The following is a 22,224-nucleotide window of genomic DNA, read 5'->3' on the forward strand; positions in this document are numbered from 1 at the left end:
TTCTTCCCTCTCCTCTCTTTTTCTCCTTTCCTCCAACCCTCCCTCCCAATCCTTCATTCTTTCTCTTTTTCTTCCAACTCTCATATTCCATTACTTTATCAATTCACAGAAACATGGAAACATCAATGAACCTTAACACTGTGACATTAACTACTATGGTAGAATTAAGCAGCCCATATATTCAAGACAACACAGGACTCTAATATCTTAAAGATACATTCTGGGATTCAGGTTTGAAAGGTAATCATAACCCCACAGATCCAATGAAAACATGACCCACCAGAGTTTGAGTCATTCATGCCAAGGCCAGATTATTTTTATTACTGTTTAGTGTTGTTTAGGTAAATTACACACAGAAAATTATAGGCTATAAATCATGGAGGGGTTGGGAGAGGATATGCTTAAGATAGCCTACTGTAGTCTCTCTAAAAATACATTCACTCTGAAAATACATTTCATGGAAGACATGGGATTTGAAGGGTCATGCGAAGTAGGTACAGTTCAGGCAAAGCCAAGACATGCTGATAAGCCACATTATATGGATCCAAGTTCTTTTCTAACCCTGAACAACCCTATAAAATTTAGCGTTCACATGTCAAAGGATGATATATGTGTGTACATTATTATCATTCAAATGATTCGTTTTTTCCTTTGAAAGAATTGAACAGAGCTGACCACAGGGGTAACAATCCACTCACAACCAGTATTTTTCTGAGCAGTGACAGGCTGAAATAAAATATACAAGCCAGATTCATCACCAAGTAGGGTACTGCAGAAGAAAGAATTCCAAGGAATAGGTTAAAGAGGAAATTCATTTTTATAAATGTATTAGCCTCTTGGCTTTCCTAATGATATGATCATTAAGAAGCTGAGGCATGAATCTTGTTTGGCTTAACTGTCCCAAGGATTCATAGGTAAAACTGCAACCTATATTAATAAGGGATAAAAAAAAAAAAAGCAAAATGGAATCTGCTTTCTACCCACCCCCCACCCCACCCCCAATAAATGTACTATTGATTGCATTATGTAGCTAAGGAATATTTTTGTGTTTTTGTTTTTGGAATATAATTCAGGAAAATGAATATGTGAGTAAATGATGCCCTGTTTCTTCTGCAACTCTTTTGTCCTTCACTCCCAGAAACTGTTACAGTCTGGCACCAACCTTAAGTATATAGGGCCAGAGCAGAACAAGACTAGGCAGTCTGGTCCAGCCCCAGCTTATCTTTAATCAGAAGTACCTTGAGAAGGATGGCTAAGAGGCCTGGAGATAGAATTAACAGATGCCCAGGTCAGCCTTGAGCTCCAGGATTTTCCCAAAACTAATTTTATGTCCTAGAGATGTTGTGACAGATTAGTACAACTGTATGTAAGGCAGCTTGAGGAATGAAGGCTAGAGGAAAGACATTCAGTTTTATTGCTTTTGTCTGATGACAGTGATGTGTTTCCCCTCCAATAATCCCTTGATGTGTCTTGGGTTCTATAGAGTACCTTCTGCACTGATGCATAGGAGCTAAGCCTGACCTACTCCTGAAGAAGGGCTACACAGACTTCATCTGAGGGTCATTGTCTATTTAGTTGAACATCAAAATTTTCTACCTGTTGATATTGCTTGTAGTTGAGAACTAGAAGTAGACACCATCTAAAGTAATTTAATACAAATACTTTACATTAGATATTTTGTACCTTAAAAGACCTTAATATTGTTTTTAACCCCAAAACCCTAATCTGTAAAACATGTAAGAGGAGAGGTATTCTGAATGAAGCTTGGGTAGGAGACCCTGTACCCCACCCAGGCATCCCATTTATCTGCTGAAGAATCACTGTCAAAACCAAGGATTCCTGTGCAAGTTTTCAAAACCATTATTCTTAGCTCAATTATCTTCTTTTATGCAGAGGGCAATTATTCTAAACCACTTCTCAATCACCTGAGAGCTCAGTCTGCCCAGAAACACACATCATGTTTACCATGATTACCATGTTTTGGTTTCCTGCAACAAAAATTGCTTCATAGGCTTTGTCATTGGTAAAATTCAGATTCTAATGCTCCAGGAGTCAGGTTCTTCCTTCTGTCTTAAGCACTTATTAACTACCATATAGGTGTATAATATTGAATTAAGTACCAAAAAGGATTTAAAAAAGAAAGAACTAAAAAGTATAGTCACTGTCCTTATTATGTTTTAGTTCATTTATTTAGCGCAATAGCACACATGCAATATGCAGCCAGAAAATATAAAGAGACACAAGGTAATACAAAAATACAAAGTCACACAGGTGCTGAGGGAACTCAAAGATGCACACTAGATCTTGTGGAAAATTGAAGACTGTCCTAGACTGAGGACCATAAAGACTGAAATCAATAAGATATGGGTGGGAGATGGCTTAGTCAAAGGAATAGGGTGGCAATAGAGTGGGACACCCAAATGAGGCCAAATGAGTTATATTTTTGACTGGGAGTCTTGCTTCCTCAGCTAATGAATTTTAAAATCATTTCATTTACAGCTTAAACTTCTGCATGGTCCCGGAGTTGTCTCTATATTTTGTTTATGTCATAATTTGACTTTTGTCAGTTGTATGAAAAATGATCCTTTTCCTTATGTAGCATGAAATGGGCTAGCATGTGTTCTGTGGTAGTCCTGGGAAAATCCTTCTTTCCTCTTCATGTGTTTGATTATGTAGATCTGGAAACAAAAACCCTCCAGGGGGCTAAAGGTGAAAACAGCCTCAGCTCCACAGGCACCTTTCTTGTGGGTAATTCCAGTGTGGACTTCCAGAAATTTCCAGACAAAGAGGTACTGAGAATGGCTGGACCACTCACGGCAGATTTCATTGTCAAGGTGAGTCCCTTTAGCCCTAATTTCAAGCCCAAGTCTCCAAACTGATGTTACTTACAATGTCTTCAGGAGAGAGATGCTTTAGGTTTTGACAAAGATTTGGAAAGTCTGTTTTCCAGGAAATATTTAATTCAAGGGTATTGAGCTAGCTACATCCTGGACGTTAACATCTGATTTTTTAAGGTTCTGGAAAAATCTATCTATATATATTACTTAATAAAATACTCCACCCTTTAGCTGACAGTAGATACCTCCATTGTCTAGTTTATGGATGAATGAGTAGAAAAATGGGGGAAGGAAACAAACAAACAAACAAAGGCACCCAGTGTTCTTTTTTACTTTAATTGCTCTTTTTCACTTTAATTATTATTATTGTTATTTGTGTGTGTGTGGTAATGAAGGTGTCAGGGATTGATTTTGGTGATGAATGCACAACTATGTAATGGTACTGTGAACAATTGAATGTACGATTTGTTTTGTATGTGAATATATCTCAAAAAAATAAAAAAATTAAGAGTGGCTAATGAATGCATAATTTGAATTGTAAAAAAAAATAAAAATAAAAAATAAAGGGCATTTAACCATTACTGAGGGAAAAAAAAATTGATGACAAAAAGAAAAGAAAAAAACCTCCACCCCAAAAGCCAACAATATCATTAGTTGGGAGCTATAAACTTTTTTAAAACAGGTTAGGATATAGTCATTAACTCATATAAGGTGTTTTCAGTAAAAGAGAAAGACAAACTGATGACCCATAGACTCAGTCAATTCATCATGCTTCCAAATTGTAAGTTCTGTTTTTTGTTGTACCAGCAACAAAACTCAGTTGTTTCCTTCCATCAGAGCTTCCTTATTTTCAAGGTAATATAAAACACATTGCTGGAAATAACATATACATTCTGTAGGGGAAATGCACACACTAGAAGAACATTTGGGAATCACAATAAAACAAAACATATTTTTACCTTCAGTGGGTCAGAAGGACTTGAAGGATTGTAGCTGTAAAGCTGTAAAACTTGTAATGTGTCCAGGACTCCATAAATTTTTCAACATGGGACCTAGAGCCAGAGGACATTTGATTTAAGCTAACGCTTGATGACCCCAGGGTAGCTGGAAGTAAGAATGCATATAGGAAAATGGGATAGGCAATGAGGTTGGGTGGAAGAAGAGTTCCAGAGTACTGTCCTTTGTCTCCCTCCACATGGTAGCTCTTTTTAATCCAGGCCAGATGCCCACCACGTGAAAGAGAACAGAAAGCTACAAACCATCAAATGTAGCTCACGATAGCAATGATGTTGTAGGTAGGTAAATACTTTCAGTTAAACAAGCAAATAAAAAATTGAGAAATGTCTTTGATTCTTTGAAGCCCTTAAATTACTGTTAATAGCACATACTATAATAATTTCCGTAGTGGCTTCGCAAGAGTTAATACTCTTTCCAAGTTGCCTAATATACTGAAAATATGGAATTGAACTCAAGTAATAGTATTCACATTTGCATAGTTCATAGCATTGTCAAATGCGTTTCATATATCCAGCTGCCTTCTGCACATCACCACTTGGATGTCCCATAGGTACAACGAGCTCAACATGTCCAAAACTGAACTTGTGTAGCCCAGCAGCCTACTTTATCTTCTATATTATCTGGTTTCTAATGCACTATTTACCCAGGGAAGTCAGAAACCTTTGTTTCACCCTTATTTCTCCTTCTCCTTTACGCCCCCAGGCAGTGATTAATCTATGTCAATTCTACCTCTGTACTCTCCTTGCCTTCCACTGCTTTAGTGTAGGCTTTCATATCTCACCAGAATTAGCCTCTGATCTATTGACTGTGTTGACTTCAGAGTGAGTTTTCTAAAATCAAAAATCCTTTCTTCATAATCGTGCATTGTCCCCCCACCTCCGCTCCTTGCTTTTAGGTTAAAATGAAAATCCATAGCATAGCATCTACTACTCTTAATAATTTGATTCTGTCTACCTTTCCAACTTTCCTTTTTGTTCTTTGTTTCCTTGTTTCAGCCATAGAATGGCTCACAGGTCTCCCAACACCTTACACTATCATACCTCATTATCTTTGCATAACTCTGTGCCTCTGTTTTCTTCCTCCATTCTGTTCATTAACTTATACTTGTTCTTTAGGATTTCCTGCTTCAGGGAGCATTCTATGACTCCATCCCAAATTCCTATTTGTATTACATCTCCCATTGTGTGCTCCTAAAACAGGGGCAGAATCTTATTTCTCTTTGTATCTCTATAAGAAGGACCCAGTAGGCATTAATAAATGCTGAATGAATAAAGGACTTTTACCTCCAAGCGACTGCTGAAGTAGGGCAGATGCTGAGATCTCTACTTTACAGACAAGGACACCAAGCCTCAGGAATGCTGAGTGCATGGCCTAAGCTCACACCAATGGTAAGCCAGGACTAACTATCTACCACATCTCTTAGCTTCTGGCCCATAACTTTTCAGTATTATGTGTTGCTTCTGAGAGTGCATTTTTTTCCTTTATATGTAAATATAAATATTTTTTTAATCGAGTTTAAAGAGGCTTTTGATACTTTCCTGGATCCTGGGACAAGTAAATATCTTCATTGAGAGATAGGCTAAGCTATAATTGTAATGATTTTTGCATTATTTATCCGATGTGGTGATCTAACCTCAGGTAGCAAATGAGAGAAAATTGTTTCACTAGAAAACATTGGAACTCAAAGAAATGTAAAGTTATGATAAAATAAATTATGTAATTTTAAATATCAATTTACTTGACTTGAAAATGAGCCAGATAATTTTAAAAAATATAGTAATAAAAAGAGAAACTTATCTTTTTTCCAGTGATTTGTAATGAAACAGAACATTTTCTTCACTGTGGAAATAGCTAAAAATGAAAGATTGCCATTTGATTGCTTATCACTTTTCATGACTTAGGTGCTTTAAAATTATGTACATGGTATGAGTCAGCTTTTAGTATCATTTGTAGTATAGCCTCTTCTCCATTATAAATTAATTTAAGCAATTACTTCCTTTTTGAAAGAGATACACAGGAATCAGTATAGCCATATGTCAAGGTCTCTGTGGTATTTTATTGCCAAAATACCATTTTTGTTTCTTTAAAAGGAAAAGAAACTCTTTTTTTGCACAAAATGAAGTTTCTTTTCCCAGTAATAATTGTTATATATTGCCATTGGGCTCCAAAATAATGTTTTGGAATCTCCTCTTTTGGCCACCATTAAAACTGGACTAAATTCTCATCTTGCTTCCTAAGGGACCATTTCTTTCAAAAATTGAACTTGATATATTAGCTGTATAAATATTTTTGGCAATGACAATGTACTGTGGTAGAAAGGGTAAACACTCTAGGGTTTGTTATTTTCTGCCGATTACTGCCTCTGTGTGCCCTTGAGTACATTGCTTCATCACCTTGAGCCTGTTTACTCATCTATAAAATGGTACTAAAACACCCACCCTGTAGTATAGTTGTGAGAGATAAAATGAGACAATGTTATAAAAATTGATAGAACCAAATCGCTTCCTTTCCATCTGTTCGAAATGGTTTAACTTCTGGTCAAAACAATCACAATCATCTGTCTACACAATGACAGAAAGCTGCTCCTCTGAAGAAGGTCACAGGTTCATCAACTTCCAACTACTATGCCCAGGAACCGTTTGGCAGGCGTAGCCACTGAGACAGATGGATGAGAGAGCAGTCTGACGGCGGCATCAGCCACCACGCTGATTGGTAGGGGCGGTTGGGCTGTTGGCTGGATGATTGGCCGGCTTAGCATTCCCCTTCCTCCCTGACCACACCCTGCTCCGCCCTCCTGGAGGGGCTGGCCCAGCGAGAGACAGTGACCTTCCCAGATAGAAGAAGCCATAGACCCGTCCTTTGTCAGAACCTCCAGTTTGGCTCTACTTGTGAAAACAACTAAGGAATTTTATGTATGTTCGTTTTTGCCCTCATTTGAAAAAGTTAGGAAGAAAGTCGGATTAGATAAAGAGAAGAGTGGTAGATGGGTAACCTAAGTATTAAAGGTACAGAAATACACAGCAGAAGAGACAATAATAAGTGTACTCAGAATTAGGATCACTGACTCACAAATTTATGCACTGATAATCAAAGAACCATTATTTCCTGTGGAGGACAAATTGCAAAATGCATTGTGTTTTTATGGTTAGGAACTTTAGGAAGATTGGCATAATTCCACTTGCAAAAATAGCATTTTTGAGAGCCCTAGAGCACACAAAAAATGCTTATTATTTCCATTTGCATCAGACAGAATATTAAGCAGAGGTGATGTCTTCATATTCCTTTCTGGACAGCATTGAGCCTAACCAATTTTCATTCATATTTATATTCATAACCATAATTCAGCACCAAAAACCCACTTTTTATTATGAGAGAAAACAATAGGAAGAGTCCCTAAAGGGCAGTAACATATGGAAAGTAAACCAGTAAATTTATAGAACTTCCACATATACCCCTATTTTAGGTGATGTTCAGCATTGTGCGTGATGCATGGGATAAATGGACTTTTAGATATGGTATCTGACTTCTGTTAACTTATAATGTTGTTTGGAAGATATAACACTGGATAGCAAATTTTGAAATGATGCATTGTAGTTTATAAGTGGGTACTAAAATAAAATGAACAGGTGGTAAAAGCTACAGACTTACGTGGTTAGGAGAGCCTTACGTGATTAGGCAGCCCATGGATCATAGGTAGGATTGAAGTAAGCATTCCTCTTCTCCTCTGGAGGCTGAGCTTTGGCAAATGTTCAGTTCCAGGTTGTTTTCACTCTGCCATCCAGCTTGGGTGAAGGTGGCCTCCCCATACTAGTCAACCTGTGCTCAAAGAAAGGGAAAATTATTTTCCCCAGCCAAAGATTACTGCGAGGAAAAGTTTAAATCAGCTGTAGGAAAGAAAAGAAATATGATGCAAACATGATTCATTTTCCTACCTTTCACAGGTTCACAGGGTTCCCCCCAAAATATATCCGTTTTTGCTGATACAGTCCAAAGTTTAGAACTGAGCTAATTAGAAGATACTGTGTTTCTTATTGGGTTTCATACACTGTTATGCCAGTGGTAGAGCTAGGTTTAAGATAGAGTGTCACACGGTTGCTGCAAAGGAGAGGCTAGGCCTCCCTATGGTTGTGCCTAAGAGCCTCCTCCCGAATGCCTCTTTGTTGCTCAGATGTGGCCCTCTCTCTCTAGCTAAGCCAACTTGAAAGGTGAAATCACTGCCCTCCCCCCTACGTGGGATCAGACACCCAGGGGAGTGAATCTCCCTGGCAACGTGGAATATGACTCCCGGGGAGGAATGTAGACCTGGCATTGTGGGACGGAGAACATCTTCTTGACCAAAAGGGGGATGTGAAAGGAAATGAAATAAGCTTGAGTGGCAGAGAGATTCCAAAAGGAGCCGAGAGGTCACTCTTGTGGGCACTCTTACACACACTTTAGACAACCCTTTTTAGGTTCTAAAGAATTGGGGTAGCTGGTGGTGGATACCTGAAACTATCAAACTACAACCCAGAACCCATGAATCTCGAAGACAATTGTATAAAAATGTAGCTTATGAGGGGTGACAATGGGATTGGGAAAGCCATAAGGACCACACTCCACTTTGTCTAGTTTATGGATGGATGAGTAGAAAAATAGGGGAAGGAAACAAACAGACAAAGGTACCCAGTGTTCTTTTTTACTTCAATTGCTCTTTTTCACTCTAATTATTATTCTTGTTATTTTTGTGTGTGTGCTAATGAAGGTGTCAGGGATTGATTTAGGTGATGAATGTACAACTATGTAATGGTACTGTAAACAATCGAAAGTACGATTTGTTTTGTATGACTGCGTGGTATGTGAATGTATCTCAATAAAATGAAGATAAAAAAATAAAAAAAAAAAGATGTAGGAGAAAACAACAAAACAATTCCATTTTTTTAAAAGAGCAAAATGTGGTTTTCTCTGGAGGACAGGAAATGTGGGGATAGAGTTGAGGTTAAGAAACTGCTCTTTTCATAATGAATTCTATTAAAATTTTGTATGTCTATTATGATTTAAAAATAAAAGCTAGAGGCATGTATAACTTTGAGAAAATAAAAACTAAATTAAAAACTTAAAAAAAAAAAAAAAAAAAAGAGTGTCACAGAACTGATTCTTCACCTTCCCCCCACCACTGACACACCTGCCCAAAATGACCCCACTTGGCTCCGTTCTGACTGTTGGTTCTCTGCCTGCTTTCTCCATCTGAGCACTGGAATAGTAGATCTGCTTTGCCCTCTCAGCATCACCCTCCTTATGTAACTTTTCTATCCTGTTTGTTTCACAACTGACCTTACACCTGTTCTCAGAAAGGCATCTCTGATTGGTTGCCCTACTCAAGTGAAATGCAAGCCTTAACCATAACCAACATCTCTCATGTAGCCCTGAGCCAGGAGCCTATGGACTGAAATAAAGTTTCTTCCAATATTGAAGTTCTGGAGTTCTAGGAGGGCAAAAAAAAAAAAAAACTCTATAGTAAGTATAAAAGTAAAGTTGGAGACTGGTAATTTTTTTATTAGAGAAGTTGTGGGTTTACTGAACAAACATGCATAAAATACAGGATTCCCATATGCCACCCTATTAATAACACCTTACATTGGTGTGGTATATTTGTTACAATTGATGGAAGCACATTTTTATATTTGTAAGATAAACTATAGTCGATGGTTCAAATTAGGGCTCACTGTTTGTATTGTGCAGTTCCATGGATTTTTTTAAACAATTTTTATTCTAGTACCATATAAAAGACCTCACATTTCTCCTTTTAAACACATCCAGATATATATTTCACTGCTGTTAATTACATTCACAGTGTTGTGCTACCATCACCACCATCAATTACCAAAACATTTCTATCATTACAAATGGGAACTCAGTACATTTTAAGCCTTAATACTTTATTCACTATCCCAACCATGTCCCCTAGTAACCTATATCTACATTCTGACTCTATGAATTGGCTTATTCTAATTATTTCATATCAGTGAGGTCATACAATATTTGTCCATCTGCGTCTGGCTGATTTCACTCAACATGATGTTCAAGATTTGTCCATGTTGTCTCATGGATCAGAACTTCCTTCCTTTTTACAGCTGAATAATATTCCTTTGTATGTACGTACCACATTTTCTTTAGCCCTTCTTCAGGTGATGGACAGTTGAGTTGCTTCCATCTTATGGCAATTGTGAATAATGGCACTATGAATATCAGGGTGCAAATATCTCTTCACGTCCCTGCTTTCAATTCTTTTGGGTATATACCAAGGTCATATAGTAATTATATACTTAACTTTCAGAGGAACTGCAAAACTGTGTTCCACAGTGGCTACACCATTTTACATTGCCATCAGCAAAGAATGAGTCTTCCTGTTTCTATTCACCCTCTCCAATACTTGTTATTTTCCTTTTTTTTTTTTTTTTTTTTTTTTTTGGTAGTAGCCCTTCTAATGGCATCTCACTGTGGTTTTGATTTGCATTTCCCTGATGGCTGATGATGTTGAGCATCTTTTCGTGTGCTTTCTGGCCATTTGTATATCTTCTTTGAAGAGATGTCTGTTCAGGTTTTTGCCCATTTTTAAATTGGGTTGTTGGCCTTTGTGTTGTTGAGCTGAAGGATTTCTTTATATATTCTGGATATGAAACCCTTCTCAGATATGTGGCTTCCAAATATTTTCTCCCATTTTTTAGGTTGTTGTTTTACTTTCATAATGAAGTTCTTTGAGGCACAAAAGATATTTTTGATATGGCCTCATTTATCTATTTTTCCTTTTATTGCTTGTGCTTTGGTTATAAAGTCCAAGAAATCATTGCCAAACATAAGGTCCTGAAGATGCTCCCCTACATTTCCTTCTAGGAGTTTGATAGTTTTGTCTCTTATATTTAGGTATATAAAATAGAATAAATCCTAATAGACCTTCCCCAAGACACATAGTCATCAGAATATCAAATGCCAGATATAAAGAGAGAATTCTGAAATCAGCAAGAGAAAAGTGATTCATTATGTACAAGGGATCCCCAATAAGACTAAGTGCTGATTTTTCATCAGAAACCATGGAGGCAAGAAGGTACTGGTATGGTAAATTTAAGGTAATGAAAGAGAAAAACTGCCTGCCAAAAATTCTTTGTCTCACAAAACTGTACTTCAAAAGCAAGGGAGAGTTTAAAATATTAACAGATACACAGAAACTGAGAGAATTTGTCAGCAAAAGACTTGCCTTATGAGAATTAGTAAAGGGAGTTCTGCAGGTTGGAAGGAAAAGGCAGGAGAAAGTGGTTTAGTGTAGTGTGAAGAAATAAATATTATCAGTAAGGGTAACTAACGGAGTAAATGCAGAACTCAAGAGCACTGTATCCTCAATATACTACTCTGTTGTTTAATTCCTGTAAGAGTCAGATAACAGTTGAACAAGAAAAAGGCATATTTCATGATAATGGACATGCAAAATATAAAGTGGTAAAGTGGGACAAAAACAACATAAAAGAGGGAAAACCGAGGGATATGGGAGCAGAAAATGTGTATGCTATTGAAGCCAAGTTGGTGTCTTTTCAAATTAGTAGGTTATAGCTGTAGGTTGAGTAATTTAAACCACAGGGTAACCACAAAGTAAGTATTTTAATACATACAGAAACAGAAATGAGAAAGGGGTCAATCAAGTATATAACAAAAGATCAACTGTACAGAAAAGGAGGTTGCAATACAGGAAAAGAGAGACAAAAGATATGACATAAAAATCAAAGGGCAAGATGGCTGAAGCAAGGACTGCCTTTACAGTAATCATACTGAATGTTAATGGATTAAACTCCCCAATCAAAATATACAGATTGGCAGACTTAATAGAAAAGTATGACCCAACTATATAGTGTTTACAAGAGACTCACCTTAGGCCCGAAGACAAAAATAAGTTGAAAGTGAAAGGTTGGAGAAAGATATTCTATGCAAGTAGTAACCAAAAAAGAGCAGGGGTAGCTATAATACTGGACAAAATAGACTTTAAGTCAAAAGCTGTTAAAAGAAACAAAGAAAGACACTATATATTAATAAAAGGGCAATCCATCAAGAAGAAATAACAATCATAAATATTTATGTACCTAACCATGGTGCCCCAAAATATATGAGGCACACACTGGCAAAACTAAAGGGAGAAATAGGCACCTTTACAACAATAGTTGGAGTCTTCATGATACCACTGCCATCAATAAATAGAACATCTATACAGAAAATCAGTAAGGAAACAGAGAACTTTAACAATATGCTAAATGAACTAGACCTAACAGACATATACAGAACATTGCGCCCCAAAACAGCAGGATTTATATTCTTCTCAAGTGTACATGGATCATTCTCCAAGATAGACCATATGTTGGGTCACAAAACAAGTCTCAATAAATTTGAGCAGATAGAAATTATTTACAAAGCATATTCTCTGAACATAATGGAATGAAGCTGGTAATCAATAACAGGTGGAGAACTGGAAAATCCACAAATTATGGAAGCTAAATAACACACTCTTAAACAATCAATGGGTCAAAAAAAAAAAAAAAAGATTGCAAGGGAAATCAGTAAATATCTTGAGATAAATGAAAATGAAAATACAGCCTAACAAAATTTATGGTATTCAGCAAAGGCAGTGCTGAGAGGGAAATTTATAGCCCTAAATGCTTACATTAAAAAAGAAGAAAGAGCTAAAATCAGAACCTAACTGCACACCTGGAGGAACTAGGAAAAGAAAGCAAACTAATCCCAAAGCAAGCAGAAGGAAAGAAATAACAAAGATTAGTGCAAGAAATAAATGGAATTGAGAATAAAAAAGAATAGAATTAACAAACCAAAAGTTGGTGCTTAGAAAAGATCAGTAAAATTGATAAACCCTTAGCTAGCCTGACAAAGAAAAAAAGAGAGAGGATAGCAATAAATAAAATCAGAAATGAGAAGGGGGACATTACTACTGACCCCAAAGAAATAAAAAGGATCACAAGAGGATACTGTGAACAACAATATGTCAACAAATTAGACAATCTAGATCAAATGGACAAATTTCTAGAAACACTCAAACAACCTGCACTAATTCTAGAAGAAATAGAAGACCTCAACAGACCAATCACAAGTAAAGAGATTGAATCTATCATCAAAAACCTCCCAGCAAGACGTGCCCAGGACCAGATGGCTTCACAAGTGAATTCTACCAATTGTTTCAAGAAGAATTAATACCAATCCTTCTCAGACTCTTCCAAAATATTGAAGAGGAGGGATCACTACCTAATTCATTCTATGAGGTCAACATCACCCTAATACCAAAGCCAGATAAAGATATTATAAAAAAGTTACAGACCAATTTCTCTAGGAATATAGATGCAAAAATTCTGAACAAAATACTGCAAATCAATAATCTAACAAAACATTAAAAGAATTGTACACAATGATCAAGTGAGATTTATCTCTGGTATGCAAGGATGGTTCAACATAAGAAAATCAATTAATGTTATATACCACATTAACACAAAGAAGGGAAAAACCACATGACCATCTCCATTGATGCAGAAAAGGCATTTAAAAAATCCAACTTACTTTATTGAAGAAAACACTTACAAACATAGGAACAGAAGGAAACTTTCTCAACATGATAAAGGGCATATATGAATAACCTGTAGCTAAGTTCATACTCAGTGGTGAAAGACTGAAAGCTTTCCCTCTGATATCTGGAACAAGACAAGGATGCCCACTGTCATCACTGTTATTCAACATTGTACTAGAAGTTCTAGCCAGAGCAGTTGGGCAAGAAAAAAATAAATAAAAGGTATCCACATTGGAAAGAAAGAAATAAAATGTTCACTATTTGCAGATGACATGATCCTATGTATAGGAAGTCCCAAAAAATCTACAACAAAGCTGCTAGAGCTAATAAATGAATTCAGCAGAGTGGCTGGGTACAAGGCCAACATGCAAAAATCAGTAGTGTTTCTCTATACTAGAAATGAACAACCTGAGGAGGATATCAAGAAAAAAATTCCATTTACAAAAACAACTAAAAGAATCAAATATCTAGGTATAAATTTAACCAAGGATGTAAAGGACTTGCTCATGGAGAACTGCAAAACATTGCTAAAAGAAATCAAAGAAGACCTAAGTAAATGGAAGGGCATTCTGAGTCCATGGATGGAGGACCAAATATTAAGATGTCAATTCTACCCAAAATGATTTACAGATTCAACACAATCCCAATCAAAATTCCAACAGCTTACTTTGCCGAAATGTAAAAGCCAATTACGAAATTTATTTGAAAGGGTAAGGGACCCCAAATAGCCAAAAACATCTTGGAAAAGAAGAATGAAGCTGGAGGACTCACACTTCCTGACTTTAAAACATTACAAAGCTACAGTGGTCAAAACAACATGGTATTGGCACAAGGATAGATAAATTAATCAATGGTGTAGAATTGAGAGTTGAGAAATAGACTCTCTGTCTTAGTTTGCTAATGCTGCAGAATGCAAAACACCAGAGATGGATAGGCTTTTTTAAAATGGGGGTTTATTTCACTACACAGTACAGTCTTAAGGCCACAAAACGTCCAAGGTAACACATCAGCAATCAGGTACCTTCACCGGAGGATGGCCAATGGCATCCGGAAAACCTCTGCTAGCTAGGAAGGCAGCTGGCGTCTGCTCCAAAGCTCTGGCCTCAAAATGGCTTTCTCCCAGGACCTTCCTCTCCAGCAAGCTTGCTCCTCTTCAAAACATCACTCCCAGCTGCACTCCGTTTCCTCTCTCTGAGTCAGCTCATTTATATAGCTCCACTGATCAAGGCCCACCCTGAATGGGCGGGGCCATGCCTCCATGGGAACATCTCATCAGAATCATTACCTACAGCTGGGTGGGGCACACTCCAAGCAAATCCAACCAGCACCAGAACTTCTGCCCCACAAAACCACAAAGATAATGGCATTTGGGGGACACAGTACATTCAAACCGGCACACTCTCACATCAATGGCCAATTGATTTTTGACAAGGCTACCAGGTCCACTCAACTTGGAAAGAAGAATCTTTTCAACAGATGGTGCTGGGAGAATTGGTTATCCATATGCAGAAGAATGAAAGAGGACCCCTATCTCACTCTGTATACAAAAATTAACTCAAATGGATCAAAGACTTAAATATAAGGGCCAGGACTATAAAATTCCTAGAAGAAAATGTAAGAAAGCATCTTCAGGATCGTGAGTTAGGCAATGGTTTATTGGTATTTCCACCCAAAGCAAAAGCAACAAAAGAAAAAATAGATAAATGGGACCCCCTCAAAATTAAAAACTTCTGTGCCTCAAAAGACTTTGTCATGAAATTCGCAGTTTTATTCACATACCATACAATCCATCCAAAGTGTATAATCAGTAGCTCTTGGTATAATCTTAGAGTTAAACATTCATTACTACAATCAATTTGAGAACATTGTCATTGCTCTGGGGAAAAAAAATCTTCTGCTCCTTACACCCCTCTATCATTGATGCTTAGCTTTGATGTAGTAGCTTTGTGACAACTGATAAAAGAATTTTACTATGATGCAGTTAACTACAGTCCTTAGTTTGCATTAATTATATTTTCCCATATAGCACCCTATTGTTAACACCTTGTAATAGTGACATATATTTGTTTTAGTTCATGTAAGAACTTTCTTTTACATGTACAACCAGCCACAGTCATCATCCACAACAGGTTTCACTATGTTATACAGTCCCATGTTTTATCCTCTAGCTTTCCTTCTAGTGACATATATGACTGTAGACTTCCCTTTCAACCATACTTACATTCAGCACTGTTAATTACATTTATTGTATTGTGCTAACATCCTCTCCATCCATTTCCAAACATTTACTATCAACCTCATTAAAAATTCTGTATACCATAAGCATCACCTGCCCATTCTCTACTCTCTCTCTCCTGATAACCTATACTCTAGATTCTAAGTCCCAGAGTTTGCTCATTGTAATTAGTTCATATTAATGAGACCATACAATATTTGTCCTTTTGTTCTGGCTTATTCCACTCAACATAATGTCCTCAAGATTCATCCATGTTGTTGCATGCATCAGGACTTCATTCCTTCTTACAGCTGCATAATATTTTATCGTATGTATACGATGTGCAGTTTGTTTATCTACTCATCATTGATGGACACTTGGGTTGCTTCTGTCTTTTGGCAAATTTGAATAATGCTGCTATGAACATCAGTCTGCAAATATCTGTTCATGTCCCTGCTTTCAGTTCTTCTAAGTGTATACCTAGTAAGGTGACTGCTGGATCATATTACAGTTCTATACTTAGCTTCCTGAGGAATCACCAAACTGCCTTCCAATTTGGCTGCACCATTTTACATTCCCGCCAACAGTGACTAAGTGTTCCTGTTCCTCTCCTTCAGCACTTGTAGTTTTCTGGTTTTTTTATTTGGCTCTTCTAGTTAGTTGCAAAGTGATATCTCATTATGGTTTTGATTTTCATTTCCCTGATGGCTAATGATGTTGAGCATCTTTTCATATGCTTTTTAGTCATTTGTATTTCCTCTTTGGAAAAGTGTCTATTCAAGTCATTTGCTCATTTTTTTAATTGGGTTGTTTGTTTCTTTATTCTTGAGTTGTAGAATTTCTTTATATATTCTGGATAATAAACCCTTATCAGATATGTGGTTTGCAAATATTTTCTCCCATTAAGTAGGCTGTCTTTTTACTTTTTTTATAAAGTCCTTTGAAGCACGAAAGTATTCAATTTTGAGGAGATCCCATTTATGTATTTCTTCTTTCATTGCTTTGGGTGTAAAGCCTAAGAAACCACCTCCTACCACAAGATTTTGAAGATGTTTCCCTGTATTTCTTCTAGGAGTTTTATGAACCTAGATCTAATATTTAGGTCTTTGATCCATTTTGAGTTCATTTTTGTATAAGGTGTGAGATAGGGATCCTCTTTCATTCTTTTGCATATGGATATCCAGTACTCCCAGCACCATTTGTTGAAGAAATTTTTGTGTCCCAGTTGAGTGGACTTGGCAACCTTGTCAAAAATCAGTTGACCATAAATGTGAGGTTTTATTTCTGAATTCTTAATTTGATATCATTGATCAATATGTCCATCCTAATGCCAGCACCAAGCTATTTTGACCACTGTAGCTTTGTAATATGTGTGAGTCTTCCAACTTCGTTTTTCTTTCTCAAGATGTTTTTGGCTATTCAGGGCACATTGCCCTTCCAAATAAATTTGATGATTGGTGTTTCCATTTCTGCAGAGTGAGCAGTTGTAATTTTGATTGATATTGCACTGAATCTGTAAATCAAATTGGGTAGAATTGACATCTTAATGATTTTTTAGTCTTCCAATCCATGAACATAGAATGATGCCCTTCTATTTATTTAGGTCTTCCTTGATTTCATTTAGCAATGTTTATTGTTTTCTGTGTATAGGTCCTTTACATCCTTGGTTAAATTTATTCCTAGATACTTGGTTCTTTTAATTGCTTTTGTAAATGGAATTTTTTTTCTTGATCCTCCTCAGATTGCTCCTTACTGGTATATAGAAACACTGCTGGTTTTTGCATATTTATCTTGTATCCCACCACTTTGCTAACTCATTTACTAGTTCTAGTAGCTTTGTTGTAGATTTTTCAGGACTTTCTAAATATAGAATCATGTCATCTGAAAACTGTGAAAGTTTTATCTTTATCTAATAAGCCCTAATCTTAGTCAGCATTTCCAACTATTAGAAATATCAGGTATTTCTAAAAGTAGGATGATTGAATCTACATTTTATTCTAATGATAACTAGCATTTTTTATAATTCTATTATCCTGCCTAAAGAGGCCACCTTAAAAGGAGGGTGGAAAAAAGGAATGCTCTTGATTGAGGGTTGTTTTGTGATGACACTGCTTCTTTTCATGAATTTTATCATTTGTTGGAAATGATCAATATTATTTATCTTCAAGAGAATTGGCAAATGTGGGTCAGATGACAACCATTGTAAGAACTTGAGATAAGTAATAGTCTGTACTCCCAAAAGTACTTGAAAGGACCATGGTTGGTATATAATTTGTTTGCTCATTCACACATCCATTTATTCAAGAATTTTAAACACCTACTTTGTTCCAGAGATTGTGGAGGATGCTGAAGAAAGAGTGGTGAGCAACATAAATGGTACCTGCCTCCATAGAGTTTACAGAATATGGAAGAGAAAGACAATAAAATAATAATTATATAAATATTAAGTATTTATAAATACATAATTCTATAAAGAAGATTTTATTATTTTGCATATCTTTGAAAGCCCAAACAAAAGCATCTGAAAAATCTTTTTTGCAGAAGTTTTTGAGGATATGGTGTCACTGTCAAACCACCATGACACCAAAATGAGTGTAATACACTGAGGCATTTAATAAAGAGATTGTTCTAATTTCCATTTTCTTCCTTCCCTAGCAGGCAAACTGATTTATTTCACCATTTCCATTCTTTCCCAAATCATGAAATCCCTGGTTGCCCTGATATCAGTGTGACCAAGTCACATAGCAGAGTGAGTTCCAGCCAGAGGCTCACAGTAGTGGATCAGCTCACAGCTCCCTTTTATGGCCTCTTCTCCAGCCACTGAACTGCAGCCAAGGCAGGTGGGTGGGATCCCTGGCTGCCAGCCTGCCTGCCAGCCCATTTGGAGTAAAAGTTTGTACAACATTAGTGAGAGAAACAGCCTAGTTGGGGAACATCCAGAGGTTCACAAAATTGCCCTTTTCCCAACTGAGAAGAAAGAGGAATGACTTTTCATAGTGCTTTCCCTAAGAGAACCTCTGTGCACATGATGGTGTGCTTTTTTTTTTTTCTTTTTTTTTTTCTTAGAGCAGTTGTGGGATTACAGGAAAATCATGCAGGAGGTAGAGTTCCCATATACCACCCTACACACACACTCAGTTTTTCCTGTTGTTAACATGTTGCATTAGTGGGGTGCCTTTGTTACAATTGATGAAACAATATTTTTATTTTTGTACTGTTAACTCTAGTCAGTAGTTTACATGAATGTTCACTCTTTATGTTTGACAGTTCTGTGGGTTTTAAAATTTTTTTATTCTGATAACATATACAACCTGAAATTTCCCCTTTTAACAGCTTTCAATATAGAAGTCAGTGGTGTTAATTATACGTCATTCTACCTTCTCCACCATACATTATCAAAACTTTCCCAAAATGATGTCTTTTGTGTGTGATTTTTCTTTGATTCCTTTGATTTCAGAAGGACTTAAAGCTCAGCATTTACCATTACACACACATTTGTACTGCTTCACAGCTTTATCATGAGTGTGCAACCAACTGCTGTGGAAAGTAGCCAGTTTTGTCCTCTCATTTACTTTAAATGTGATAAGTAGTTACATTGAATTAGAAAACTGAAATGTAATTATAGGAAGAAAATCATGATTATGAACTTTCTTTTTTCCTATCAACATAATAGAGTCAGAATTAACTATACCAGATGTGTTTAGCTCCCCAAAATAAAATGCTAAAAAGCCAAAAATGGAAAGTTACATGTGTTAGAGAAATAGGAACACTCATTCATTGCTGTTTGAAATGTAAAATGGTGCAGCCTCTGTGGAAGTCAGTTTGGCAGTTCCTCAGAAAGTTAGGTATAGAATTACCACATGACCAGGCAATCTCACTACTAGGTATATACGCAAGAGAATTGAAAGCAGGGACTCAAACAGATGTTTGCACACATGTTCATAGCAGCGTTATTCATAATTGCCAAAAGATGGAAGCAACCCAAGTGCCCATCAACCAAGGAATGGATCAATAAAATGTGGTATATACATACAATGGAATATTATTCAGCTGTAAAAAGGAATGAAGTTCTGATCCGTGTGACAACTTGAATGAACCTTGAAGACATCATGGTGAGTGAAATTAGCCAGACACAAAAGAACAAATATTCTGTGTTCTCACTGATATGAAATAATCAGAATAAGCAAACTAGTAGAGTCAGAATCTAGAATATATGGTACCAGGGACCAGATTGGGATAGGGAATGGGAAGTTAAGGCCTAAAAGGTACATGTTCCTATTTGGAATGATGGAAATGTTTTGGTAATGGATGGTGGTGTGGTAGCACAACGTTGTGAACATAATTACATAGCACTGAAATATAAATATACAAATATATGTATCAATGTGGTTAAAAGCAGAAATGTTAGGTTGTATATATGGTAACAATAAAAAAAAAATCAGTGGAACTGAATAACACAAGCCATGAACCCTACGTTAAACCATGGACTATGGTTAATAGTACAATTATAAAAATGTGCTATCATCAATTGTAACATGTTCCACATGAATGCAAGGAGTAATAATGAGGTGGTATACGGGAATCCTGTATTTTATGCATGATTGCTCCATAAACCTATAACTTCCCAAATAAAGAAAAAAAAGAGCCAAACCAGAGCTTTCAGCATCTTATTGAAAACGAGAACCTGATGTTTGAGGATTTAGGGTTTACAAAGCTACAGAGCTAATGACAAAAAAGGGCCCAAGAGGCCAGAATTAATAAAACCAGAGACAAGAAGAGATGGTAGACTCATCCCTGTAAGTTGCAGATAAGTCATCCATGGGAAACATCAAATTAGTCTCTCCCTTTTATTTTAAGCACTGTTTTTCCACTTCAAAATGGAAAATTGAGAAGATAGCAAGAAGACGTTTACAAGGACACCACTAAAGATAAATTCATGTGTCCTCACCACACTACTGGGGAGATTGCTTGGTACTGTGAAAAGGATGGTGGCTTTGGAGCTGGGCAGATCTAACCCCAAGCCTGACTGCAGATACCAGCTCTGCTTTTCCTATGATGGGTATCCTTGAGCAAATCACTTCACCTCTCTAAGTGTCATTTTTCTCATCTGTAAATGTGAGAGATAATACAAAATAGTTTTAATATTAGATTTAACATAAAATGTACTCTGAACATGTTAGGACTATAATGTTGCTGGTTGTGATAGTTGTTGCTATATTATTAATAAAAGAATTTGACTATAAAGAAGGGAAAAGCATGAATACGATCAAAATAAAAGGAACCAAGCAAAATTATGTGGTCAGAGATTTGGACAACTCATGATTGATTTTATCTGTTTGCAATAAAGAGGTTCCTGTTCATTTATAATCTTTTCAAATAGCCTCAGCACTTATGGTTATTGTACCTTATCTTCATTGAAATCATTAAGAACAATATTCCTTTTAAGCTCTTGTTTTCTTTCCTTTAACATGTGTGTTTACTAACCCCCTCTCATCACCAAACCTCCTTCTTATCATTCATCCCTTCCCCTTGGGATATGAGGTGCTTTTATTGCTAACTTCAAGGAAGCTGAGAAAAGACCCTGCCCCATCCTTTTGCCCAGACAGTGTACTGATATTCTAGAACAAGATTTCTCCAAGTGACATGATATTATATCCTCCTCACTTTGACTATAAGAAGCTGTGATTTTTCTCCCCATATTCCTAGAACTTTGTTTAATTAATAGCATCCCAGAAGAGACCCTACAGAATAGCCCATTTCTCTGGCTCTAAACAAATTTTCTGTCTTCTTTTTCTTCTAAGTTGTGTTCAAATGAGAGCCCCGCTTCTAATAGCTTCCAGCATGATAACCATATGTCCCAAGAGAGGTATAGGCTTTTGTGAGCTACAAAGAGTTTTCCAAAAAGTGTGATTAATACTATATCCCCAACCAAGCAATTAGTTATCCTGTATCTGACACATAGGACTGAGAAATATTAATCTGTAGGAAAAGGAGCCTTTTGTGGAGGACCTTGTATTGTTTCAGCTGTTTTTCTTTTAAAGCAGGAACTTGTATCACTGTTTTTCCTTGTTAGAAAAGACCTGGATGTTCCATGAGTCAGAATCCCAGTGTAACGTGACGTTGTGTAGCTTTTCTTTCTTCTTTCTCCTTTCCAGCTCCCAGACTTTCTGAGGAACATTTCCATATTTCCATCCAAACTCCAAAAACTGATTTAGCACCCATGAATATTTTGGAACTGTTGCATCAGTGTTCCTATTTTCCCCCTGCATCCTAGGTGTTTAATCTACTGTTAATAAACTCAGTGGAAGAAAAGTAGGGCAATCTTAAAACAAAACAAAACAAAAACACTCTAAAACCATCAGCTTACTCCTAAGGAGCACTTGGGACAGTAATGATGCTTGAAAACACTTAACAAAGACTTCAGGCCCCGTGATTCAGCTGGACTCTGAGACCTCTCTAACTGTTGTAGTTATTAGAGTAAGGGTGATCCTCTCAGTTGCCCTTTGAACCTCATTTAGTATAATAAATAGTCCAAGGCTTGCCCAGAAGTGTGTTGTATAACATAT

General features: G+C 36.6%; 1 protein-coding gene across 3 annotated transcripts in view; it reads left to right on the forward strand.

The window, feature by feature from the left end:
- Positions 1-22,224, forward strand: part of ADAMTSL1 (ADAMTS like 1) — a 433,636-nt gene that overhangs the window by 166,418 nt on the left and 244,994 nt on the right. For all 3 annotated transcript variants that reach the window (XM_037797567.1, XM_037797569.1, XM_037797568.1), the window contains exon 7: positions 2,677-2,834. In XM_037797567.1, coding sequence (XP_037653495.1) covers positions 2,677-2,834 — 158 coding nt within the window. The remainder of the gene's footprint in view (positions 1-2,676; positions 2,835-22,224) is intronic.

This window comes from Choloepus didactylus, chromosome 10 (genome assembly GCF_015220235.1).
Source record: "Choloepus didactylus isolate mChoDid1 chromosome 10, mChoDid1.pri, whole genome shotgun sequence".
In the NCBI taxonomy this organism is placed as follows: Eukaryota; Metazoa; Chordata; class Mammalia; order Pilosa; family Megalonychidae; genus Choloepus; species Choloepus didactylus.